The sequence below is a fragment of the Saccostrea echinata genome, unplaced genomic scaffold (genome assembly GCF_033153115.1).
Source record: "Saccostrea echinata isolate AGI-Se365-2 ecotype Australia unplaced genomic scaffold, CSIRO_AGI_Sech_v1 ptg000037l, whole genome shotgun sequence".
NCBI lineage: Eukaryota > Metazoa > Mollusca > Bivalvia > Ostreida > Ostreidae > Saccostrea > Saccostrea echinata.
The window spans coordinates 1,823,256-1,851,255 of NW_026889786.1; the positions used below are offsets into that span (position 1 = coordinate 1,823,256).

The 28,000-nt window shown below is 32.5% G+C and overlaps 2 protein-coding genes across 4 annotated transcripts in view; one reads left to right on the forward strand and one right to left on the reverse strand.

The window, feature by feature from the left end:
• LOC133200168 (protein FAM135A-like) lies at positions 1-27,291 on the reverse strand. Of its 3 annotated transcripts, XM_061335933.1 has the most exons (22): positions 27,273-27,291; positions 26,898-26,977; positions 26,681-26,760; positions 26,316-26,455; positions 25,335-25,405; positions 24,805-24,981; positions 21,582-21,681; positions 18,736-18,883; positions 18,524-18,573; positions 18,055-18,210; positions 17,702-17,775; positions 17,226-17,386; positions 16,674-16,781; positions 13,700-14,969; positions 12,376-12,435; positions 11,466-11,572; positions 5,935-6,026; positions 5,678-5,772; positions 5,384-5,535; positions 4,943-5,053; positions 3,996-4,112; positions 1-3,184 (listed from the first exon to the last, which is right to left on the reverse strand). In XM_061335933.1, exons 2-22 carry the CDS (start codon positions 26,972-26,974, stop codon positions 2,979-2,981), a joined length of 3,552 nt encoding a protein of 1,183 aa, XP_061191917.1. In that variant the 5' UTR covers positions 26,975-26,977; positions 27,273-27,291; the 3' UTR covers positions 1-2,978. The 3 variants fall into 3 exon arrangements, with proteins under 3 accessions (XP_061191917.1, XP_061191920.1, XP_061191919.1); XM_061335936.1 differs by lacking the exon at positions 27,273-27,291 and having other exon boundaries at positions 14,063-14,969; positions 26,898-27,033; XM_061335935.1 differs by lacking the exons at positions 16,674-16,781; positions 27,273-27,291 and having other exon boundaries at positions 26,898-27,033.
• The window catches only part of LOC133200175 (caspase activity and apoptosis inhibitor 1-like), a 327,434-nt gene that overhangs the window by 116,513 nt on the left and 182,921 nt on the right, over positions 1-28,000 (forward strand). The gene's annotated exons all lie outside the window — the stretch shown is intronic.

Sequence of the window (28,000 nt, forward strand, 5' to 3'; positions counted from 1 at the left end):
TACCTAGGTAGATGTATTTGTCTTGGAGAAGTTATAATCTTTAAATCTGCAAAAAATTCAAACTTCAGATTCCCAGGGAAAAGGAAGGGTACTGTTAAAATGCAGTTTAGCAACATCTCTAAATCTTTTCAATATATAAACATTATGAGAAAACTCTAAGTCTTAGCAAAAACAGAAAAAAAAAGATTACAGGAGCTGTACATTTCAAACTCAAGTGAAATTTCATGAGAAATTTGATAATTTTTTTAACACACAACAACCCATACTTTAAACTTGTTTCAGTTTGTTGTAAATACATAAATTACGGACCATATCACATTCAATTTTCAAGTAAATGAAAACAACAGCGAAAAGAATTTCATTTTTTCTTCTCATTCTCATAAAGATGTTTATGATACAATCATATTTTTTAACATGCTAAAAGTGACATTTTTTTTCAATGTCTTTGACAAAATATACTACTTGAATCTCTCCTTTGAATATATCACTTTAGGAAACTGTGAAACCAAGGCATATACCAAAACATTGCACAGGAACTAAAATCTACACTGGAAATACCAATAAAGAAAGGTTTTCTGTTCCATGATGGCTTATAATTAAAAACTTTACATAGCATCAGTATTTTGCATGTACTTGAACTGCTTTTGGAAATACTAGACATGGAGATATGTAGACATTAAATGCAAGGAATGTTCCTATTCTAAAAACATTCAAACATGTTGTTGATAACATAAAAAAAATCTGATATGGACAGCAAATACACAATGTCATTTAAATTAATATATAAAATATCTGCACATCACAAAAACTTATGAAAAATCAAAGAATTAAGTTAATGAACAATAAACAAATTTAAGAAGATGCAAATGATGCCAGCTGTGCATTTCATGATCAACATTTAAAGGGTGCATTGTGAAACCATTAAGTTTGGAGATTCTAACTTATAGTAAAGTGTCAAATACCTCATTCGGATGGGGGGGGGGGGGGGGGGGGCTTCTACCACATTGCAACAAATATTATGCCCTTCCATTGCAGTTTTTCCTTGACATAAATAAGTGTAAACTACATACTTAACAGAAATTAATAATGTTATCTCAGATACTCAAAAATCAGAACAATATTTACACAAATGATCACAAATGAATAGTATCACAGAAATTTACTGTCAAAGAGAAAGCAAAGGTAGAATGTAGACTGAATTTCAAAATATGTACATGTACCTTTGTTTAATTTTACATCACTTACAAAATGCCCAAAATATGACTGAACAAAAGGTCCTACTGTACTCTGAAAGAATGTACCAAACATATAAATAATGCCATGACAAAGTCTGATAAGCAACATGTACTTTAATCATAGCATTGACTAAAATGTTGATAAAATATAATTTAGAGTGTATACTATCAAATTGAATATTTGTGACATCCAACTGCAGTATTGGCCAGACTAAAATAACTCTCAGACAAGGCACATTGCACAAAGGTATATTTGAGTGAAAAAGGAACTCCAATATTCTGTTTCATCAATACTATTGCAAAAAATAGTGCCTCTTCTATAACAGGTGAATCTAAATCAGGACAAAAATTACATATATGTAACAATCCTTAATATAAGATTATGCATATAACAGTAGTTCATAAATATAGATTTTAATTTAAACAACAGTTCATGTTCAGCTAATTCATCCATTGGATGAAAAAAATAAACTTCTTTCATGCACAATAGTTGTTACAATCACAATATTCATATTAATACAAAATGTTATTTAACCAAGAACTAAAGCACTTGTATATCACAAATATACTATACTACATTAAATGTATACTATATACATTATTACATTAATCTAACAATCCCAAGCATACACCATGACATTTTGCAGTTAACATATATTTTTGTAATTATTTTAAAAATTAGTTTTGCCACCTATCATTGCCCAAAGTCTTTTAGTTACTAAGAAGATGGGTGAACAAGCTGGGAAAAATGCCCATGGTTCAACAAACAGAAAGAGAAAAAAGTAGATCCTAATCATAACAATTTTTTTTTTCAAATTCCAGTAAACATTAATGTATACCGTACTTTCTCCACAATTTGCTATACTCTCACAAATATTGAAGTTATTTGTCAATGAAATAGCATACACATGTCAAAGAGGGTAATAATGATCATTTCTTCATACAATTACACTGCTTCAATATGAGTGGGTCTTTGTTCCATTGTTTGGAAAGCATGTCTTCAAAATATGCATAGAAATATACATTTTTCGTTAACAAAAACATGGAGAAAGAACCCACTATACCTTAATTAAGAATGCATTTTAATGACACACAATCACATCTTTTCAAGAAATATTTGAAACTCAAAGGTCTGTTATAAGTTGTATGGTCTAGCAGTTAACATGGCAATCTCTTAGTAAAAAATTGATACTCAGGATTTTCATCAATTTGGTTCCAAACCCAAGAAAACAGCAGTATTTTTTTTTTAACCATACATTTTTCATGGAAAAGTTTTGTTTGTCTAAATTTCCTGCCTTTCAATAAAAAATGCTTAGTGCACAAATTGAGTTTGATTTTTATACACTTGAAGCTATAGGCATTTCCCACATCTTGTTCACCCATGTTTTTGACATCTCATCCTCAATAATGCAAAAAACAAAAAACACACACAAAAATTACACAAAACCCCACAATATCACATACATGTACTTTTGCCAAATAAACACTGCATTATCATCCCCATAAAACATTTAATCTCCAATAATACTAGAATTTTTCGTATTTTTATGTATATTATATCAAAACCTCAGCTGAAAGATCCACATAAAATCACTGTTGCACATATAACTCATCATTGGGTCATATCACAGACAAAAAAATATACACGATTTGGGACTTTTTTTTATATACAGTGTATATTCTTTTTCATAATAAATAAAGGTCACTAACTTTTAGTAACATGAAATGACTAAGCACAGCTTGTCACTTGAAGTATCTTAAGGCCGCTACTGTGAGAAATTTTTCTATGAACAGTTCAGAATCCAGAACAGCAATATGAGCTGCTCTTCCGATGATTGTGTTGGCAGTGTTTGGTAGAGCATGGAAAATATCATAGCGAATCAGCTTGCAGTTTGCATTGTTGACCACTGGTGTCAAGATGTTGGCTACCATTTCGCTATATATTGCACCTTGATAATGAAAAATAATTCATACAGTGATTCTAACAAGTTTGAAGAATAAACATATAAACAAATTGAAAAAAAATTGTTTTCCTGATAGTGTATCTTCACTAGCCAAGGGTCTCTGATCCACTACTCTCCTCACAAACCTTTGGCCTATAGTGCTGTCAAAAGTTGATTTTGTTTACGTCTTGTGATCTTGAATCTTACTTATCACATATGTACAGATTGCGTCATCGACAGAAATAAAAAGCGAATTTTAAAAATTTAAGTTTTTTGGAACGTAATTAACAAGAAGATATCGAGCGATGTTTATTTGTTATTTAGCATCCAAATCTACATCTGCAATATAGATTTCTGATATTATTTGCACATGAACTTAAGATTTGATGACACCATAGATATTTATAGAATGGCATGTTATCTTACGGGTCGTTGTTTACTAGTGTTTTTCATTCCCTTAGACTAAAGAGTCCAAGATATATTCCGACAAGTTATCGACATTAAAAAAGCAATTGATGATTGGTCGAACGATATCAATCAACTCCAATCACAACTGGAGATAAAAATCCCGATTTTTTTTAGCACCATAGGCCAAGGGTTTGTGAGGAAAAAAATGGATCTGAAACCCTTGGCTAGCAAAGATGATGACTGTGTGACTTCACTGACTTGGTAAAAAACCAAGTCAGACCACTAAACATATTAGTAAATGAAATATAAACATATGAATATACATGTATAGACATATACAGTAAATAAATAGTATAAATACTGCTTTCCTGAATGTGTGGCATAATAAAATTTCATTGAGATATCTTACCCATGCCTGAGCTATCTCGCTGAGCTGACTTGCACATCTCAATCCTGGATGAGTGGTAGGGAACATAGCGATCCTGAGAAGACCCCACTAACAGCACATGACGGAACATCTCCAAACCTGTTTGTGACAAGTAAAAGACACACTGGAGTTTTTTTAATGCCCATATGATAATTCAATTGTACATTTAAAATTCAAAAATGATACATTTCTATTTCTGTAAAACCATGAAAATATTATCAACTCCAATGTTCTAACTTATTTTAAATTTTATATATCTTTCAATATTTGAAGATACACAACAGTCTTTAAATTAGGGCTGATATGATATGCCCCCTCCATGATACGGTATGTATCGCGATACTTGTGTCACAATTCAATTTTTTCAATATGATACATTTCAAAAAAGAAACAAATCATAAGTTTAAAGAAAACATGTATTCAGATTTCAAAAGGCAAGTAAAAGGTGGTGATACAATAAAGAGCACTACTTGTGCTTCTGTAGATTAAAAGAGCACTTTGTTCATGTCAATACTAGCAGTGGCAGCTTGCTTTGAAACTTTCTCCATCGCAATTTTCTCCCTCGTGTGTGTCAAACTATTAAAATGAGGTTGAACCTGATCTATTTCAAGGAGTAACCAAACCTGATTATAAAAAAAACGTACTGAACTGAAAATCAAGATAGTGAATCGAACATTGAACCGAGCAGTAATATTGAAAAATATCGATATTTCGGTGAATTGTTTCAGCCCTTCTTTAAATACATGTAAATACTTTTTTTTATAAAACAAGTTTGTAATTTTGGATCAAATGTTTTTGTAACTCTGATACATGTATCTTGAATTTTTAAAGCATGTTTGTAAATAAGTCCAGTATGTAGTGACTCCTAAAATGAATATTATGAGCTCTTTTTGCCTCTGACCTAGAGACCTGAATTCTATGAGCCTGACCTGGTTTCTGACTGAGTTTGTACAGGAAGGTCTGACGGGGATCCTGGTGATCTTTTAGTGACAGCTGTAACAGCGACCCAGATTTCTTCCACTTCTGCATGAACCACATTCCTGTCCAGATTACACAACAATTTTCTTATTTTGTTTAGGAAGCTTTCATTACATGTAGATACTAATAACACAGTGTTCAAGATGAAAAACAAAATCCCCAAAATGAACGTATCTTAAAAAATAATGTTCTCCTCTAAATTCTTTAAAACAAGTAAAGTATTCCTGAAATTCAGTTCCAATCAGAATTTGAGAATATGTTTCCTCTGTCAAATTTCTGCATATACAGTAATTACATTAAGCCAGTGAATATAAGCCTTGTTCAGTACATGTCTATGAATGAGAAAACATTACAAAATGTATTAAAAAATATATTGGTATGTGAACTCTTACCCATGTTGACAAGGCCACTGTTGTTGTAGAGGGTTCCTAGATGAGGCCCAGAAAGGGAGAGGAATGTGTAGAGTTTAGGAATCAGGTGAGAGAGCTTTGGCAGAGTTATCACAGATCGGATGATCAAATTCCCCAGAGAATGCCCCACAAAACTGTAACATAACATTGATCAATTTAGTACAAGGCTCCAATAGTAAAATTCATTATACCCTTTCTTTGTCACTAGGTACTTGAATCATATTATATTGTATTTTATAACTTTTGAAAATTAAGATCAAAATAAAAAAAAATTACCTGACTCTTGTAGGAGTAAACCCGTAAAGTTCTATAAAACTATTAATCTCATTGGCAAGTCTGTCAGTCATCAAATCAAAATCAGCAAAGGTGTCCTAAGAAGGTACAACAGTTTACTCATCGATGTAGTAAAGGCAGCATTAACCAATCAATGAAGTAAAGGCAGCAATTAAGCCATCAATGAAGAGGCCAAAAACTTTCAAATATCTTATGACTATTTCAGATATATTTTCCAAACTAAAACATTTAAAACTTACCTGATTTCGCTCTGACATCAGGAATTCTATTCTATGGCCTGGTAAAGCCATTTCTATATATGTCCTAACTAATCTTAAATCAGCACTGTTTCCTGTATTTAAAAAACATGAAAAATCCATTAAATCTTTTTATGGATACTTTGTCATTTCAAATGTTGATGTCAAAATAATATAATTTACATTTTACTTCTTATGATATACAAGTTTTAAAAGATTTTTAACATATTTTATAATCCCTATGCCACTGTAGCTCTTTTATGTGAATTAACTATAAACTACCATAAGACATGAATACCAAAATTATACTTAAAAATCCATTCTCTATTCAGAATTGTCATTCCCACTATGCTCTCACATACACCTCTGTCAACGCTTGTTATACAAGATTCCTGGAAAATTTTTTAATATTTACTCCGCAAAATAGTTCCCTAAAAACTACGAAAATAAATAGTTTTGACGGATAATAAATTTAAAGAAAATGATAAATTATCATCTTTATTAATAATTACAGAAGTTAATTATGATTTTAATTTCAAATTTTCACCGTTTAAAAGTTGTACAAGAATCTTGTACAACGAGGGTTGACAGAGGTGTTAGTAGTGTAGCGGCAGACAACTCTGGATAGAGAATGTTAAAAATCTTGCAGATTCTGAATATTATTTACATTTCCAAATATTTTTCCTTAAGATTCTTTGCAAATTAGAAAAAGTTCATGTTCTCATGATTTACTGTGGGATGAGTAAGAATATATCCATTGTGATGTGATTGAAGTAACCAGAAATCTCTGATGAGACTGTAGCTCTACTGGTCTGTACGTATAACAAAGTAGCACTTGGATTTGCAACATGCATTAATAAATAGAATTATGTATCTCAATGTAGTCTACTTCTGTGCCAAGTTATATTGAAATCAAACGAAAACTGTAGGAGGAGTAGCGTTTTGAGAGTATTTCACAGAAATTTCTATTTTTTAGTCACCACATCAAAAACCGAAATGCATATTATGTATCATAGTGTATTCTAATTGTGTGCCAAATTAGAATGAAATCAGACCAAAACTGTAGGAGGAGTAGTTTAAAGGGATTTCAGAGAAATTTCTTTTTTTCGTAACCATGGCAACACTGTTCATTGAAATCAAAAACCGATGTATTAAATTATGTATCTCAGTATAGTCTTCTTGTATGCCATATTATATTAAGAGGCAGTCCACCGAAAAACCAGGCAATGGGTGGCACATCGCATGTCATGGATTTTAATTATTTTTTGCATGTAGACTTATTAAAGCAAGTGTTTACACATGACAACATTAAAAAATTTTTAGTGCTCCTCTAGTCCTATTTTTGGTAAATGCTTGATTTTAAGTGCAAAAAGGTCAACATAAGGGTAAAAAAATTACTACGTTTTTATTTTGTTTTATATGTAACAGATACTCAAAAGCTGGATGTGTCGATGAATATTATTTATAGCATAGACTCTTATCTTTTATTTTATTAATGAATAAGACTCCAATTTATACTTCTTTAGAAAAAATTATATGGTCCAAATTTGAGTTAAGCACGTAACTTTTTGAATTCAGTATCCAATTTTCATTACGTTATAAAACCCAATACATTACAAGGACAGATTTTTTTTCTTATGTTATTATGAATACAAAGTACAAACTTTTGAATCACTCAATAAAATCAGTGGGAACAGGTATATTGAAAGAAATAAAAGGAGTCAAATTTACCTATTTTTTTTTTAAAATAATTTTCCCAATTGAAACCGATCCCGACCGGAATTATATAAAGAAAAAAAAATACTATAATTGTAATGTTAAATTTGGCTCTTTTGTTGTAATATGAGTAAAATCTTACTTGATTTATTTTTTTAACATGTTATATAGGTGGCAGGTGCCTTTAGTTTGATAAATTTATTAATTTTGCATTATTTTCGATCGGATCGGGATCGGTTTTTACTGTAAATTTAGAAACATTTCCTACAATTGGCTCTTCATTTTAATTTATCAGAAAAATATGCTTGTCTTTTATTTCTTTTCAGTCAGTTAAATGTTTTTAAATGAGTGTAACCATAGATTCAAATTTATATATTATTTAAATTACTAATGTCTTTTACGTACATGAAGATTACATGTAAAACATCTGATTGAATTCTTAATAGATACTCGGTATTTAAAAAAAAGTATTTGTACATGCATTATACAACAAATGAGAGCAGACAGCTTTCTAGCTTTATTATTTATCTTATTTCCAAGTAAAATTTCTTTTTTTATTTCCTCAGGAATTAAAGAGTAAATTCTACCAGTGGCGAAATTAAACTTGCCTAAATACAGGAAATATTTTTATGTGTACAGTCTCGACTTTATCCAAGTTTTTTCTTACCTGTCATCTGTAAAGCCTTTTCCTCTTTTACAAAATTTGATTTTATATAAATAAGAAAATAAGTTCTTTCATTTATAGTATCATTATTCAAGAGCCGATAAATCGCAAGCAAAAAGCAGGGGGGGGGGGGTGTCATGACATCATTATTTTTAAAAAATGGCTTCATGAACATGAAAACATTTTAGAATTGGCCAACATAGTCACATGTTTAAACTCCATATTAAATGTGAGTGTGTGATTGTTTCAATCGCCAAATTAAAAAAATAAATAAGTAAAATAAAAAAAAAACGAAATGTTTCACTAAACCATCTTCCGTTTTAGAGCCAAATTATAGTGGGGAGTTCAGCAGTAGTTTAACTCAATAAATATATTTTTATAACTTATTTTTCAGGTTTTTTTTTTTTCATTTTTAATTGTATTTCGGATTGTTTATTTTGATTTGACTGCATAGATAAATATATTTAAGTTTTAACAAATATCATGAAGTAAACATCTCAACGTTGAATTAAGTGTTGCATAAATCTAAAACATTCATCATTGATTCCCAATTCTATAAGAAATGTTCATGATAAACACTTCATTAATTATTTTTACACATATCCTAGTAAATCAGTTCAAAAAAATTAGTTCTCAGACATGTATAAAATTACTTATCAAAACGTCATCTAGCTGAGACGCCGCCTGTGTATAAAATACATTTTGATATTAAAATATTATTTAACATTTAGAATAATGCACTCTGAAGAGTAATTAAACAGAAAAAGAGAAATCATTTTTTTAAAAAATCTTTTTCTTTACACTTTTACGCAAAGAATTTACAAACTTCTCTGGAAACTTGTAACTTTTTCATTGTGACGCAATATTAGTCAGGTATATGACGTCACTGATACATCAATGGAAACGTGGATTCAACCTGAATAATAGAGCCAATTTTAATCTAAATATTACGTCTGGAGGCGAAAATGAATTATATTTTGAAAATAAATTATTTAGTTTTTTGTTTAATTATTTTCTTTAGTGTATCGATTCTAAATATTTCACTAGGATTCCGATAAAAAGGTGTTGAGCAGATTTACCGATGCCACGGGAGATAACTCTTGCATCGCAAAATTTCATAAAAACGTCCTTATATTTTGCCAGAAAACTACTATCAAAAGTGTTTTTCCCACCGATTTTATTTTTTAAACAAAAAGTTGAAATATTTCTAGATTTAGTTAAGTGTGAATTATAGTCCTGTTAAAAATGTATTAGAAATTACAGTTCTTTGTTTCTGACCTACATTCAATGGTTTATATAGGGGCATTCAAAAACACAAAACACAAGGATATTTTACTAAATAAGCAATTATCAAACAAATCTTCAATTACATTATTCCTTTTGGGCTACATTGATATTGTTTTTAATAAAATATCAAATATTCCTCACATTCGATGTGCCGCCTATTAATACAATACTGCCTGGTTTTTCGGTGGACTGCCTCTTAAATGCAGACTAAAACTGTAGCAGGAGTAGTGTTTTAAAGTAATTTCACAAAAATTTCTATTTTTAGTAACCATGGCAACACCGTTCATAGAAATCAAAAACTGATGCACAAAATTATGTATCTTAGTGTGTGTAGTCTACTTGTATGCCAAGTAACATTAAAATCAGTCCAAAACTGTAGGAGGAGAAGTGTTTTTAAGGAATTTCACAGAAATTTCTATTTTTAGTAACCATGGCAACATCGTTCATCGAAATCAAAAAACGATGCACTAAATTATGTATCACAGTGAAGTCCACTTGTTTGCCAAGTTATATTAAAATCAGACCAAAACTGTAGGAGGAGTAGCGTTTTAAAGGAATATCACAGAAATTTCTATTTTTAATAACCATGGCAACACCGTTCATCGAAATCAAAAACTGATGCACTAAATTATGTATCTTAGTGTAGTCTACTTGTGTGCCAAGTTATATTGAAATCAGACCAAAACTGTAGGAGGAGTAGCATTTTGAAAAATTGTTTACAGACAGATGGACAGACAAACGGAATGGACAGCTAGACAGACAAGAACAGACGGATCGACGACGGACACCTTACTATCGCATAAGCTCTTCTGGTCTCTGCCCAGTAGAGCTAAAAAAATAGTGCAAACTTTCTTTTTTTTTTCAAAAATGATCATTGAATGACAAAAAATATATGGAAAGTTATCAGAAAAATAATGTAAATATAAGATATTTAATTTTTGAGAATTCATGAGGTACATGAACTACAACCCTCCACGCCTGCATATTTATCATGAAGAGCTAACGCACTTCATGAAATATGCAGGTGTAAGCGTCATAATTCATGTCCTCATGAATTAAATTCATCTCTTAAATTTGAGAAACTGTTCAAAACAAAATTTGGTCCAGGTTCATATACTTTAGTTTGTATACTAAAATCAACACTCTATCCAAAACATTCTGTAGTATTTTGTTTCTTTTTTTATGACACAGTCCCATAAAACCAAGTAAAGAGACCATTCTAATCCAGACATTCAAAAGTTATTGCACAGAAACCAAAGAGAAACAGCTGAACAGACATAGGAATTACGTAAACTTAACCAACCCCCCCCCCCCCCCCCCAACCTCTTCCCCATTTCATTGGCCAGGACTTAAAGAATGAGAAATCTTGCTGTTTTCTTTGACATGTTAAAATTCTGAAATACAACTAATGATTGATATAAGGGGATTTTTGCACTTTGAAAATTTGTGTACTACCAACTAAACAACTGGGAGATTCCTGTTTTTTTTTTCTCTGTTTATTGTCCATCTACCATTATAAAACCTGCATATCTATTCACTGATAAACTACATGTAAATCACACATGTACTTTATATCTACATCGTTTGAAGGATATGATTTCAGTTATCAATTTTTCTTTTAGAAAGATATGAAAAATCCATGTAGTTAATACTTATTACAAAAAATTGACAGAATTCAAAATGTTTACATTAAAAATTGTTTTATGTACTACCATTTTTTTTGTGTGCGTGTGTTTTTCTGGCCTGAGGTATCAAAATCACGATGAATCCAAATGCAGAACTTACTTAAAGAAAGAAAATCTTTGAATGGCCTTGTCTTGCAATCAGGATAGAACATAAAAATTTTACAAGATCAGTATTTTCTTACCATCTAATCCATGAACACAGACGACTAAATGTACGCCATCCCCGTCGTCTACACTCTCTTCATTGACGTGGAAGTATGGATGTATGGACGCCAGAGTCGGACACTCACTGCCAGAGAAACAATGAACAATAAATATGGAAATCAGAACTATATTTTCACAACATTTCTTATTTTAGAAATGAACACTTCTGCAACCTTACAGTATGTCACTAAGTTTGCATTGTAAATTGTTTACCTGGTAAAATTACTTCGCATACTTGTTTCAATAAAATTTCTAATATCTGACTGAAAATATACATTAAAAATTGTTTACATCAAATAATGTGAAATTTCATAATCTGTTTAAAACAAAGTTATAATCATTATGTCGTCTGAACAACTCTAACACACATAAAGCATAAATCCCTTTGTATTATTATCATTTTACAAATGAACTTTATCTAACACAACCTTGACTTTTGACCTTCAAAACCAAGCAGTCTTCTATCCACATCTTTAGATTGAAATGAACAAATTTGTTTATATTTCATCTTTATGAAACCTATTACTTTGACCTTGACTTTCAAATTTCAAAAATGAGAAAATATTCTCCCTCGTGCCTCCTAAAATTTCTCCCAGAGTCAGAAGACACAGACTATTCTCTTTATCCACATCACTGATAGACTGATATCCATCACTGATAGATTGATATCCACCACTGACAGATTGATATCCAGCATGTTCTTTTATTCTTTCTGAATTTAATTTCAAGGGCAGCATATTGCAAGTGTTATCAGCTATGATTAATTTCTATGGCTTATTCTAACAGAGTTACCATGAATGTGCTTTAATGAGCAAATGTGTAAGAAGAAAATTTCATCTAGATAATGCATTACAACCTTTTGTTCCAACTCCTTTGATAATAACTTACCTATAAAGCTGTCCATGATATTGCATCTCTGTTTTAAGTTGTTCTCTAAGCTTTACAAAGCTGAAATACAAAGGCTCGGTAGTGTACAAAATAATTCATTATGTTGGTAACAACCAGCAATAAATTATAGAAGTCTTATTGTAGCACCACACTCAAGCAAAGTTAAAATGCTTGTGTTCATTCACCTGTAGAAAATTGTTACAGGAATGTTTTTACAGAATAGAGTTTACAAATATTTTTTTTTGGGGGGGGGGGGGTTCATGGTCATGCTCAAAATAAACCACGTAAAGAATTTATGAAGGCTATATAAATAAAATTGGACACTATAAACTAGAAAGGGAATATATAAAAAAATTTCCATCATATAAATTAAAAAATGCACATTACATCAACTCAACAACAACAAATATTTCTCTCAATGATTTTCTACCTAAGAGTTTCATGCCTGAGAAAAATTACCAGTACTCTAACTAAAGGGGATCCAAGTGAGCTTCTTCAAACCCAAAGCTGGAACATGCCACAAATGAAATTCTTTTATTCTGAGAGGGTGAAAAATTACCAGAAAATTTCTCTGTTTTGTACAGAGGCAGATACCAGACAAACAGATTGAAAACATAAGCCAGCCACCAGTGAATTTAGAAGAAACATACTCCAAAATGAGATACTTGTACTTGAACAGGAAGGTGTGGGGGTGCAGAGAGGAATGAATGAAGCAAGTTTTCTAGAAATTTTGAAAAGTTAGTAAGAAATAAAAACAAAGCTAATTTTCATGATCACCAATACCTGCTTTGCTAGCAAAATATGAAACAATCAACATTTCTTATTGAATACCAAATTGTTTCATAATACTGTATACAATGAAATTTTCGCCCCTTTTGCCCTACTCACAGGTGGGTGAATTAAAAACGGCGCGAATTCATAAAACACAGTATAATTTCTTAAACAGAACTGTGATTGGACGAATTTAAAATGGGGCAAAATTATTTGCAAGTGTGAAATGGTGAAAATAACACAGGGCAAAAATAACCCTACATACAGTATCTTCTTATTGAAATCAGATTTTTAAATGTTTCATAATTATTCTTAAAAGCAAATTTAGCAGTTCTTTTAAAAAGCAGTATGTGTATTCCTGCAAGCTTAAATGGTCCAAATTTCCAAGCATTAATATCAAAAAATGATATCTATCATTGCCACCTACCAGCCATCAGAAAACAAGCATAAAGGGAAAAATATTTTTAACAATTACACAAAACATCAGGTTCAAAGCATGCAAAGTATGTTGACAAAATCAAATATTGGTGATCTCAAATTTTCAAAAAAGTACCTTAAAGTACTGTGACCAATCTGAGTGACTAGCTTGGGTCTATCATTATCCGAGTATTTGGAAAGCTCAGGAAATGAGTATGAAGCTGATACTCGTGTTTTGAGGCTGCTCTTGGCAGACTCCAAATCGTGGGATTGATTTGAACCTGAAGATGATGATGCCTTATCTATGCTGGATATGATATTAGTGTCACTGACTGCCCGATGTTGAGATAATGATTTCTCCTTCAATTTACCCTCTAATGACTTCATCTTACCCAAGGGATTCCTATACGGGCTACCATGTGCCCCCATTGAAGACATATTAGGAATTCTTCCATATTCCTGCTTAAGAAATTCTATCACAGTTAATTTTTCATCATACCCTGGGTCTTCGAATTCCAGATCAGATCCCTGAGTGATGATACCGCTATCCTTCGAAAGACTCGGGGTAGGACTGTATGTGCCATTCACAACTTTCTGACCAGACCGCATGACTACCTTCTGCGATGATCTAGACTCCTCCACGTCTTTTTGTGCATCAACCACTGCATCGTAACCATTGTCCACATGTCTCTCATCATCACTGAGATCATCGTTGTTTTTTGCCCCTTTGTTTATATACCACTGCTTGTCTTCATGTTCCTCAACCGGTAAACTGTCATTCACAGAGCACTGAACATCATTTAGTCCTAATTTCTCACTGATCTGCTCCTCACTGAGTACACCAGTCCCCACCCCTGAGCTTAATGTCAGATCACTTTTTATCCCAGAATCTCTCCCTTCTGGCTTTAATTCTCCAGAACCTGATGAAGTGAGATCATTTTTTGATAAAGATTCCTTCCCATGAGCCTTCAAATCATCCTGAATCTGTTGCAATTCTTTGGCAATCAATGCAGACTTGACATTTCTTCGCCTGCTGTAGGGAGATTCTACAAAGTCTGGTAGAGATGTAATACTAGTTCTACTCCAGGAATTTCTAACAAACAGTGATGGCATTGAGAACGATGATGACAGATGATCATGTTTGTTGGCCTCATCACACAAAGTCCCCAACTCCACTGAATGATCCACCACTGATCCAGGAGAATCTGACCCAGTTTCCTTTTTCCTGTAGCCAATCAGAGCACAGTCTTTCTGAGCATCTTTCTCTGTGACAGCGTCCACCTCTGACATTGAGTAAGAAGATGGTCTTCTGAAAGCGTCTGGTCTGATGCTCTTGATGAGCTTTTTCTTCTGTTTCTGTTTGGGGTCTCCAGCTTTGGCAGATTTCTCTTTTCCCTTATGTCTCTCTGTAAGTAATCACAGAGAATCAGACAATAAATTCATTGTATTACATGTATATATACATCCCAATACTCTAACAGAACACATCAAGTGAATTCAATGTTTAGACTACCGGTATATTTTTCTGATTTTGTTTGCAGATTCATAAATCCCAGTTTTGTATGTGGTTCTATTTAAAAAAAAAATGGAAACTACAAGAGAATATCAACATTTTGTGAAATTGCCATTTCATATCTAGATGAATTGACAATATATAAAAATAACAAGATTTGCCTAATTTAATACTTGAATTAAAAAAAAAAATATCAAACGCACGCCTTGTTACTCTACTAAAATTAATGTGCTTTAACCTTTTTCTATGACAGATTTTAATCACTTTACAAATATGTAGAACTTAATATAAATCTTAATGGCAGCAAAAAATTATTCAGAAGACATATACTGTAGACCACCAAATTTTCGAGACACCTTATATTCACGAGACAGGTATTCAGTATTTATAAGCCAAAATACAAAATTTTCATGAATGATAGTTATCGCTCTAAATATCCTAAGCTAACAAAAAAATACATAGAATGACATTTTTGTAAGCAAACTGTCTCGTGTAATTAGCCGAAAATAAAGTTCTTGCAAATAAAAAGTGATTTACAGCACCTATCAAAAACTAAGAGACCTCAAACACCTTTCCTGCTCTCCATTATCTATTCCACTTTAACTATATCATAATACATGTACCAGGCTCTGATATTGACTTGCTTCAAAACTATTACAACCACCAAAGACTGATTTAAAGGCTGTAATGAACAATATTATTGCTGCTGGGTTTTTGCTCTGACTAAACTACTTATCTGAATAGCTAGGAACAATTTCCAGCAATTGAAAAGCTAAACAAACAGTACCTAAAAATCTTTTATTTGAATTCGTTTTTTTTTTTCAGATGTCATGTGACACCTTTAAAAATAATTATGTGTACAGGTAAATATATCCCCTTTGACTAGCAGGCTAGATGACACTCTAACACTGACCTGATACAGGCATTGTCTCCTCTGTTGTAAAGATGGCATAAAAATAAACAAATCACCACATTAATTACAGTGACTTCAAAAGCAAAATTAGGAAATATCATATGGTGCACTGAAAATTCATTTAACCCATTTTCCTTTTCAATTCAGTAAAGAAGCTGTAAAAAAAAAAATTAAAGTTCAATCCACCATGCAAATCAAAGAACTTCAGTAATTAAAATGTTCTGAGATTTCTAAATCACAACAATGTGTTTACACAAGGACAAGCATTTTTTTCACAAACTCTGGATTTTTATATCAGCCCTGATTATACAATAAAAAAAATCTGGGTTGCCATATCCTTCCCTTAACTCCAAGAACATCAATGCAAATATCTACAACACACTCATTTTATATACACAGTTAACATTTTGTAATTCAAATTAAAAAGAATGAGCAAAATCAAATTGGTTTTCATGCAAATTTTCACTTTTTCTCTCTTTACACTCAAATATTATTAGATATAGAAACATATGAAATGAAAGACAGTTTCTCACACAATACAAAAACAGTAAAAACACAACAGTGACAGATAACACAACAACAGACACACACAAGAAAACCCCAGTTGCATGCGTGTGAATCTATTGAAAAGAAATTACCATAGTAACCAAGCAAACGATATAGATCTACTTCCTGTTTACTCACCGACCAATCGCACTTCCCCAAGGTCGACCACCGAACTGGTGTCGCCTGAGTCGTGCGATGTGGAAGGGACCTGAAAAAGTTCCACGACCGATCGCGCCGGTGGGGGATCTGGGGAGTCAACAGATAATAAAGTTTAGGGAGTGGATTTCATGAGTTTTTGGGGGTGGCACTAAGATGTCTTCAAATTTATATGGTAAAGGAAAGTAAAGAACAAGATTTTTTGTCTGTGAATTCTATACTACTGATGCATACCTTGTAAACATGAAGAATAATGATTTCACATCTTGTCTCAGAAAAATATAGCATGACGAGTATTTTAAAGTTTCATGACATTATAATACCACTGTATGATGAAAATGATAAATATATACAAAATCAATATACAATACTACTATTAAAAAGTCCATAAAACTGGCAAAAAAGCTTATCAAACAATAAAAATAAAAAGTTCAACAAGAGACAGAAAACAAATACATCATTAGGTATAGATAATGCAGTTAGTAATTTCTAAATATGAACACAGAGAAATGAAACAGGAAAACAAATACACACCTGCAGACATTTGAATGTGATCACAATAAATGTCCTCAAATATGATTGGTAGAGTGGTGAAATCACCATCCAATTCCACACACTCTACTCTCATGGGAGGTAGACTCTGCATACAGCCAGAACTCTTGACAATATTGGCAAACTCAGCATGTCCATGAAAACTGACCGGAATAAAAATAGGTGCTAATCAGTACCTCTTTGGCTTTATATAAAGTCTTTCTAAAATTGCTAACTTTTCCATAAATAATCTCACAAACATATCTTTTTAAGTTTGAAACATGAAAACATGAAAACTGACCGGAATAAAAATAGGTGCTAATCAGTACCTCTTTGGCTTTATATAAAGTCTTTCTAAAATTGCTAACTTTTCCATAAATAATCTCACAAACATATCTTTTTAAGTTTAATTAATCAAGCATAGAAAAAAAACTTAAGAGAGAACATTTTTCAGCAAGAAGCAAGCACTCATCACTCACCTGGGCTCATAACAAGACAAACATTCTGGTTTGGCATACTCGTGAGTAAAAAAGGCCTCTGCCATTCTCTTCACCTGGTAAAAACAACTTATTGTAGCACCTTTTCCATAAAATTAAAATCTGTTGAGCAGATTTGCAATCTTCAATGTTAGTTATACTCATACATGTATTCTGATAAAAATGGCCAAGTTCACAAGTATTACAGTTTATATTCAATATCCTTGACAGTGACTATAATGTTCTATCTGACTTTGATGCATAACCTTGACCTTTCACAAAAGTATGACCTTCAACTTAACCAGATATGAATATAATATGAAGCACTATTGATACAACTCTTTAATTAATCTTACCCTTCCTGTGTGATGCTCTTGTGCTAGTTGGATGAGAACATTTTTGTCAAGGGATACAACTTCTATAAACTGTGTCCACAGAATCACATTCTCGGCACAGAGCTGTGTAATGTCAGTGGTCGCTGTCTGGAGAAGGTCCTCTTCGTTGTCAAAATTCTACAGAAAATGGTTACCTCAAAAAACTATATTCTATAGCTATTAAATATTTCCAGCCCAAAATTTTAAGCATATCCCGCATTGAAATCTATACAGGATAGAACTTATGTGAATCGATTCCAAACAAAAGATTAATATTCCTCTCAATATGGAAAAAAAGCATTATCTTAAATTTAATTCAAAGATGCAAAGTGTGATAACTAATGAAAAGTTACATTGTTTTTAACGATTAGTAAACAAATCTTATCTTTTTTATGAGTAATATATATATGTAAGTAACTGTCATTTCCCGGGAAAGTGTTAACTGTATTACCTGTAAGTTATTTACTACAGTCTCCAGTCTCTTATGACAATCTTTGCAGTCTGTGGGAAAAGAAATAATGGTAAATTATTTCTGATATTTTCTCCAGTCTTGTATAGCCAAAGAGTTATAGTTATATCCAGACAGTCTCAACACATTTTAAATCAGGGTACACCCTTTCTTACTTCCTTATAGCAGATTGATCTTTTGAAATAAATGCTTACCCAGGGAGAAATCTGTCCCTGGCATCTGGGACAGGAAATTGTTAAACATAGACTGAAGGCTCTCATAAGCTGACAGTAAGATCTTACACAGCCGACGATGTACATTCATTGCATTGTGAAGCTTCATTGTGGAACTGTTAATGGGGTCCTACAAATGGGAAAAAAACCTTTATCAATTATAAAATCATACTATTATTCTACCATTCATCTGGCTGACCTAAGACTAATCTGTATGGTGTTTAGAACATTTGGAGACCGTGTATTTACACTCTGATGTTTACTATTCTTCACAGATGATAATGTAATCAGTGTACTCTGATATTTATTTATTAGTGTTAAAATATTTTATATGCATACAACTCAAAGACAGGTTAAATGTTAAATGATGCCTCTAAGTATAATTTAAATTCTATTTGGCTTAACAGATTTTCTCTTTCATTATCATTAACTAAAATTACCACAAAAAGAAACAAGAGGCCCATGGGCCACATCGCTCACCTGAGCACATTGGCTAGGCAAAAGCACAAATCAGTTCAGTATTGAAAAGATAACCCGGGGGGGGGGGGGGCTTGAATTTTAAACTACCTGATGATGCTTCCATGTCAATATAACAAATGGCTTTGTTGTACTTGAGTAGATTTTAAAAAAATTTTCCCCATATATTCCTTTGTAAAAATTTGATCCCCCATTGTGGTTCCTCCCTATCCCAGGGGTCATCATTTGAACTTGAATCTACACTACCTGAGGATGCTTCCATATCAATATGACTAAACATAGCTTTCCTGTTCTTGAGAAGAAATATTTTTTCTATATGTTCTTATGTAAAACTTTCGATCCCCCAATGGGCCCCACCCAACCCCTGGGGGTCATCATTTGAACAAAATTTTATCTACACTACCTGAGGATGCTTCCATATCAAAATGACTAATCATGGTTTGCAGTTCTTCAGAAGAAGATATTTTCCTATATATTTCTATTTAAGCCTTTTATCCTTCATTGTTGCCCCATCCTACCCACAGGGGTCATGATTTGAACAAAATAGAATCTACACTACCTGAGGATGCTTCCACATAAATATGATCAATCAGGGCTTTGCTGTTCTTGAGAAGAAGATTTTTAAAATTTTTCCTATACATTTCTATGTAAAACTTTGATCCTCCATTGCAGGGTTCGACACTAACTTTTTAAGGCTTTAGTCCAGCCGGACTAGTGCTTCATTACTTTTATTAATCCCTCAAAAAAAAAGAAAAGAAAAAGAAACATCAATGTTTATTAACATTAATTTAACGTGACAATTAATATACGTATTATTTTTTGAAATAAACAGAGTATTTACTTCAAATGTATTATTCCACAGATTCATTGAAATCTCTCTTTACATTACATTCAAAACGTCCAACATCTTTCTTAAAGGTGTCATACTAAATCATGATCGCTAAAACCTTCATATCGATCAGTTGAAAAATTAAGCGCTGAATTGACCCAGCATTGCGTAACTACCCGCCAAAAGCTAGAAATCTAAAAATACACACGGGGTTTTCCAGTAAAAGTTGTCGAGAATCGGACATCGGTAATTTATTCATATTGTTTTTCAGAAATTTTTATTGGTCCGTTCGGACTAATTAGCCACATATTTTATTAGTCCGAATGAAAATGTATTAGTCCGAGACTAACGGACTAACGTTAGTGTCGAACCCTGCATTGTGGCCCCATCCTACCCCCGGGGGTCATGATCTGAATAAATTTGAATCTACCCTTCCTGAGGATGCTTCCATATAAATATGAACAATCTGGGCTTTGCTGTTCCTGAGAAGAAGATTTTTCCTATATATTTCTAAGTAAAACTTTGATTCTCCATTGTGGCCACGCCCTACCCCCGGGGGTCATGGTTTGAACAAACTTGAATCTACACTACCTGAGGATGCTTCCATATAAATATGACTCATCATGGCTTTGCTGTGCTTGAGAAGAAGATTTTTAAAGATTTTTTCTATATATTTCTATGTAAAACTTTGATCCTCCATTGTGGCCAGGCCCTACCCCCAGGGGTCATGGTTTGAACAAAATAGAATCTACACTACCTGAGGATGCTTCCATATAAATATGACTCATCGTGGTTTTACTGTTCTTCAGAAGAAGATTTTTAAAGATTTTTCCTATACATTTCTATGTAAAACTTTGATCCTCCACTGTGGCCCCACCCTACCCCCGGGGGTCATGGTTTGAACAAACTTGAATCTACGCTATCCGAGGATGCTTCCATATAAATACGACTCATCATGGCTTTGCTGTTCTTGAGAAGAAGATTTTTAAAGGTTTTTCCTATATATTTCTATGTAAAACTTCGATCCTCCATTGTGGCCCCGCCCTACCCCCCGGGGGTCATGATTTGAACAAACTTGAATCTACACTACCTGAAGATGCTTCCACATGAGTTTCATCTTTCCTGGCCCTATGGTTCTTGAGAAGAAGATTTTTAAATGATGCATTTATTTTTTCACTAATTCTTAATTATCTCCCCTTGAAAGAGGGCGTGGCCCTTCATTTGAACAAATTTGAATCCCCTTCACCCAAGGATACTTTGTAGCAAGTTTGGTTGAAATTGGCCCAGTGGTTCTTGAGAAGAAGATGAAAATGTGAAAAGTTTACAACAACAACAACGATGACAACGACGACAGACAACGGACAAATTTTGATCAGAAAAGCTCACTTGAGCCTTTGGCTCAGGTGAGCTAAAAAGGGAAATGGAGGTGGGAAATTTCTTAACATATACTATAGAAATTAATGAAGATATGGAAGGCCTGGTTACTCTGTTTGAGTAAATGCTTCAATACAATGACCATTACCCCTGATACTGTCCTGCTTCCAAAGTACACCATTTCTAGTGTGGACTGCTGATCTGGGCTCTGTTTGTTTGTCCATGCTGACTTTGGGGGCTTTGGGACACTGAAATCAAACAAAAACATGTCACAAATTGAACTACAGGTACATGGGCCACATCACTCACCCGAGTCACATTTCTTGTCTTACCTACAACATTTGGGGGAAAAAATTTCAATCTTCACTACATGATGCTAGCATATTAATCTGTCTAGTTATAACTCTATTGATCTTGAAAGTAGGACTTTTTTTCTTTAACATATATTCCATTCTTAATATTTTGGTCCCATTCTAGCCCTGGGAGCCATCACTGAAACTACTTTGTATGAAAATGACTACATATTTATCTCTTTAATTGTGGTCCTGCTGATCTTGAGAAGACTAGTGAAAATCACTTTTTATTTGTGAAAACTTTATGTTTTTATAATTAGGTGAGACTGTCTGCTCGCTAAATTTTCATTTTAAATTATAAAGATTTAATATGACAATAACCAAATGAATAAATACCAAATTACTATATACACTATCTCACGAAAATTTTCGTGATCTACAGTACTTTGTTTCTTTTCCTATTTATTAACTTTGAATCTGATTTTTAAAAAAAATTGTCATATACAGGAAAGCTTTTATCAAATCTCTGTCTTTTCTGGCCCAGTGGTTCTTCATCCAATATTTTACAGCTTATCATTTATCTCCCCTAGTAGAAGAGCAAGACCTTTTAATTTGAATGCATTGTTTCTACTTTGCCTGAAACTGGCTTAGTTTTACTTGGAAAAAAGTTGAAAATGTAAAAAGTTTATACCAAACATAATACAGACTTAAAATCCCTACATTATTTTAACTTAAGCTCTGCTTACTGCTCATAAATGTGATAGATGCATAATAACCAAGAACTTGAATTTCTGCATATACATGTAGTAGTAAATTTCACTTGTAATTGCTGAATATTTGGTAAAATTAGAATGAAAATAATTATTACAGTTAAAGTATGTGACTTCAGTTGTTAGTGAATATTCCTAGGGATATAATTGCAATATATAGGTATCTGAAATAACATACATATATTCAATTTATTACTAAATAAGATTCTTATTATAAACAACATATAGAGAGATGTGATTCGACATAAATATTTGCTTCCAACATCCTGGGCTCATTAGTTTTTCTCATTAGATGGTAAACTTTTGTGATTGATGCATCTGCCAGTAACCATGGATTTCTGTGAACACGCCCCCACATCTTCCCCACTTTCTGTGTGTCACTGACCCCCACACATGCACTGGCTGTATCCAGAGTGACATGCAGTAATCCTCACCAGAAATTAGGGTCATTGTCCTGGCATTGTTAAGATCTTGTTAACAAATCCCTCACCATATTGTATGTACATTATTAAACCTTAATACATACATGTAAACTTGTGTTTTACTTGCCTATATAGAAGTATAGGATTAATTTGTATCAAGTCATCATTAAATTTGAGTTATACAGTATATAAATATATCATTTTCAATTTTTTACAAGCTTAGGACTTGAAAACACAAAATTACACAACATGGTAAGATTTCTGAGAGTAAAAATAGACGTGATAATGCATAATACTCCTGACTAGATACATAAGTTAATTGACCTGACTAACACGTCTTACACAACTTTTGTTTTTTTCCTTCCCCGAACACTCCATCTTCTGCGCAAGTATCTAATGGTACAGAGGAAAATACATAGACTAAAATGTCAAGTAACACATCATATATACCCGTTTTTCATTTTCATCTAAAAAAAACAGTGCATAAAAGTTTTCTTTTTTACTGGTACACACATGTACTTCTAGTTTATCATGATACAGAACAGTCCATAATGAACATAAACATACCATGATGTGGGGGAATATACATCTAATTTTCATAATATACATCTAATTTTCACCCTCTTTGTTTCAAGGACAATTTATTTCTGAAACATTCTAGCAAATGTATAGTTCTAAGTAAAGAAAAAAACTTAAGAAGGAAATTTCCATGTAATTGCTTTGATTGAAAAATAATACAGAAAAAGAAAAATTCCCATCAAACAGCATCATAACCATTTTGAAGGTCCATATATAGTCACGAATCTATATCTAGAGTATCTAGGATCACTGGATTAATTAAAGTGAAGGTTCATACAACATGTGATTCAAAATAACTAGTCGGGTGGCATGCTGTGAAAGTGATTACTTTTCACAAAGAAATCAATTAAGTGTGATTTGTTGGGGAAAATATTTCACAAAATGGTAAGGTTGATTAGAAGGATTTCTGATTGACTGTAAAAAAAATCAATACTTCAAAAAAAAAGAAAAAAAAAAAGGAACAGACAACACCCAGAATGAAAACACAAGATCACCTGTTGGAGGCCTTTAAATCCCAAAATCTGAAAATAAGGACTCATTTGCATAAATTTGTGTGTTTTTCTGTATTACCAATATGTACTCTAGCTGATATAAAACTGCATCAGTCATCATGACAAGTTTTCAAGGCTAAAATTTGTAACTGTCATTCCTAAATGCAATCTACTGAAAACCAAACATCAAAATCTTGAGCGCAAGAGTGTTTTTAACAGGATCAAGGACAAGGCACTTAATTAAAAGCAACTACATAACAAGTTGTTTTCCAGATCCCCCTGAAGATACACAAAAAAAAACCCCAAATTACTACAAAATGCAATCTTAAAAGTATGTGTTCAGTAGAAACTGTTAGTCATTTACAATTCATTTTTTCATTGCATTTCATCAAAATCAGTAACTATGAGTTTTTTGATTTTAGATTTCATACTGGCACTAGCCCACTGGGCTAGCCATTCTAAATTTTTTGATGGTGAGAGCCTACTCATTTCTTGAGTGCTAATTTTTAAGTATGAAATGATTGACATTTAACTATATTAACAATTAAGTAATCAGAAATTTCACAACCATTACAAATTTAAGACTTAAGACCTACAAGCTAACATGACTGAAAAACCAGAATTACTACTGTATACAGGGTTATTTTTGCCCTTTTACACTTGTAAACAATTTTGCCCCATTTTAAATTCAACCACAGACAATGAGAGCAAAAATTTCCCTGCATGCAGTAATCAGAATATGTACTTCAAGCAAGAACTGTAATCTAAGATATAACACAAACAAATACAAGTCCAGACATTAAGTCAAACTTGTACCTGATGTAGGGTTGATGAATGGCTATCAAGCTTCCGTGAACTATGACCTCCACAGCACACAGATGGAAGTAGTCAAACAGGACAGGGACATAGTGGTGAAGTCCCTTAGTGGTGCTGAAGTGAAGCTGTAGGGTACGGGAGCTGACACTCTCCATCTTGTCCTGCAGACCTTGGGGACTAATGATAAATATATGTTTAATGACAAGTTAATATGCACTAGATTAAAAGATACTGCTGCTTATTACTTGGTACTACTATCATAAAAATAATTGATCAATTATTTCATTTGTCTTTCATTAAAAAAATGAAATATGACAGATTTAAGAAGTAGAGGAGACAGTGAATCTACTGATGCCTGACTAAAGCTTCCTATGACACATCAATCATTTCCCGTTTTGATCAAATATTTCATTAATAAAACATCCAGTTTTGATCAACACATGTTGTGAGGCACTAATAATTAGGCAGTCATGCTCAGCACATGTTGTGATTCACTAATAATTAGGCAGTCCTTGTAATATTAAGCTTACCCCCCATCCTCCTCAGAGAACCACAAATCCAGAACAACTTGTATATCTGCTTTATCCAGAGTTTCCTCTATCTGGAACAGAGTAACGGACAAAGTAAAATTTACAATTATATTAAGATAAAATTGAGTTTTAATACTTTTCTTAAAGTGGAAATGGTTTGCAAAGAAGGGAAAGTGTCAGTCTCATTTACATGTTTAATTTTGCAAGTACACATGCTTACAATATGAAAATAATCATTTATAGGTATCTCTTTATTCTCTTATTGGCATTATGTGAGTATTGTTAAGCATCGCATGTCCCCTGATGCTGTTTTTGTGAATTGATTTAAAATTTTGAATTTAGCACCGGAACAATTTTCTTAAATGTAAATGAGACATCATGATATATTAATTTTTTTTTTTTTCAAATTTTACAAAACTTAATAAACACAACCCCTCCCTCTAAAACTGACACCCAAATGCTTGGTGGCTAATGAAACTTTAGAAACAGGTCTCAAAATTACCTATGACTTGTGTCTACAGTTACTTATCAAGAAATCAAAGATTCACAGTTATTTGTTCTTAATCATCTAGTGCTATGCCCCCTTATTTGTTCTGCAAAATGGAAATTAAGGATTTTTTTATATTACATTGCACTTGTAATTGTATTGTAATAGAGTTGTATCATGTGTTAGTGTGATACGTATTGTATTGCAGAGACATCCATGATACTCCAACCCAACTGAGTTTGTTACACAAATATTTAAATATATATATATATTACATTCCCCTCCCAGTAGTCAAAATTTGTACTGTATCACACAACTCATTGAGTGACTAACCATAAAAACTATACCTAATATTGATTTTTCCCTGTACCCAATAACCTTCTCTAACTGTGTAAATCAGCACCAATAAGTTTAACTACAATAACATTTACACAACAGATAACAAATCATCATAAAGAGGAAGCACTTCAGATATTTAACTATATAATTGCTACCTTGTTGGCATCGACCAATGTATGAAGCCGGTACAAAATAAGGTCGTTAATTGCCACATCTTCATTTCGATACAGAATCTGGAATGTCTTGGTGATAGCTGTACCATTAACAACACAGGATGGCAGTATGTAACTTTCATCTAAATGAAAAAAATGAAAAAAAAAAGATAACAAAGGGTCATGCTTTGAAACATGCCAGCCAGTAAAACATTATTCTTGTGTCTTCACTCAAAACTCAAAAGTACAATTGCTAAAACTACAAACATGTAGTAATATACATGTAAAGTAATATACTTTGATGTACAGACAAATCATTCATTAACGCTTTGAAAATATGCTATTCTAAAGTTTGTCAACATCATTACCTGAAGCTTTTGGCAAAGTCACCTCAATTTTAGCTGGTAGTTTAGGTGAAGTCTTCAAAGTAGCACGTACTTGATAATACCTGATCAAAAGAACACACACACACAAAACTATTTAAGCATTTCATGTTAGAATCATTGTTTATAATTCAAATCATATTAGTTTTCATCAATATTTTTTAACAGTATTGATGAAATAACAATACAGTATTATGCTTACCCACGCTGGAACAAGTCCACGTTGAAGAACTTGTTGAATTCTAGGGAGAACTCAAGTGTGGCTTGTAGCTCACACATCCTCTGTAATATGAAACAATAAACATTTGAACTCACTGGTTACTCAACTTAAAAACATTCTCATTTTATAGAGACTTTCTCTCAGTTGCAAGTGAATCGAGTCCAAAATCACAAACAGTAAAATCCTGTACAAGTTAAATTATCAAACATTTTTAATGTTTTACACAAAACTGGAGAATCTCAGAAGTCCTCTATATCATATATTGTGACCCTATATTCACACCGCAACATCTATAGCCTTCTGGCTACACTGACTGCAGACATTGCAGAAAGAATATTTATGAAAAAGAAATATTACCAACAGTCTGTCTCAAATTGCTTTGGTGTCTGTTGGGAACAAAATTGAGATCTCTAAGAATTATGACAAGCAAAAATCAATATGGTGTACATATCACCATAACAAGCCTATCAATATATGTGTCTCACACCACGTTAAGTGCTGTAGCACTATCAATATCCTTCTGTCAATCTTTTCACACATTCTTAACTGTAGGTAATCCTTACTACTCAAGCAAATAAAATAACCACTTTATAGATAAAAAATTGGGATGTACTTTTCCCACAATGGCTTTGAAGAACCGCTAATCTGAATGTTACATAATATTCTTTTAATTATGTAACTCTCAAATTAAATATGTCAATCTCTATATTGCAAAATTCAGCCCTTGACAGAAGGTACTTTCACTTTAGACTGAGAACTGAAACACAGACTAGGATGAAAATCATTTTTATCTTAACTTTGAATCTGGTCACTTAACTTGGTATTTCCTTGTATATGTACTGCTCTGCATAATTTTTTGTCATAAACCTTTTCAGTAATGGAGCATTTTGTAAAGACAAACATTCAATTTACAGTACACAGTGTTATTAATAAAAACAAACTTCTGAGTATTTTGGGGGGGGAGGGTGTCTTGTTTAACAGAACTCAGATAACCCAATTGAGAGAAAAGTATCTGACTACAATCATTCTAAATTTATTCATACATAGACTAAAATTTCAAATTAAACAGGTTATGTGGGAAAATA

What these genes read in the sequence shown, in the direction of transcription:
- LOC133200168 (XM_061335933.1), bottom strand. Translation starts at nt 26,974, where the DNA reads ATGTGTGAGCTACAAGCCACACTTGAGTTCTCCCTAGAATTCAACAAG. An exon ending in ATTCATCAACCCTACATCAG is followed by an intron (nt 21,682 to 24,804) that starts GTACAAGTTTGA and finishes GTTTGATTTCAG; the next exon opens with TGTCCCAAAGCCCCCAAAGT. An exon ending in AAGAGCATCACACAGGAAGG is followed by an intron (nt 17,776 to 18,054) that starts GTAAGATTAATT and finishes TGTTTTTACCAG; the next exon opens with GTGAAGAGAATGGCAGAGGC.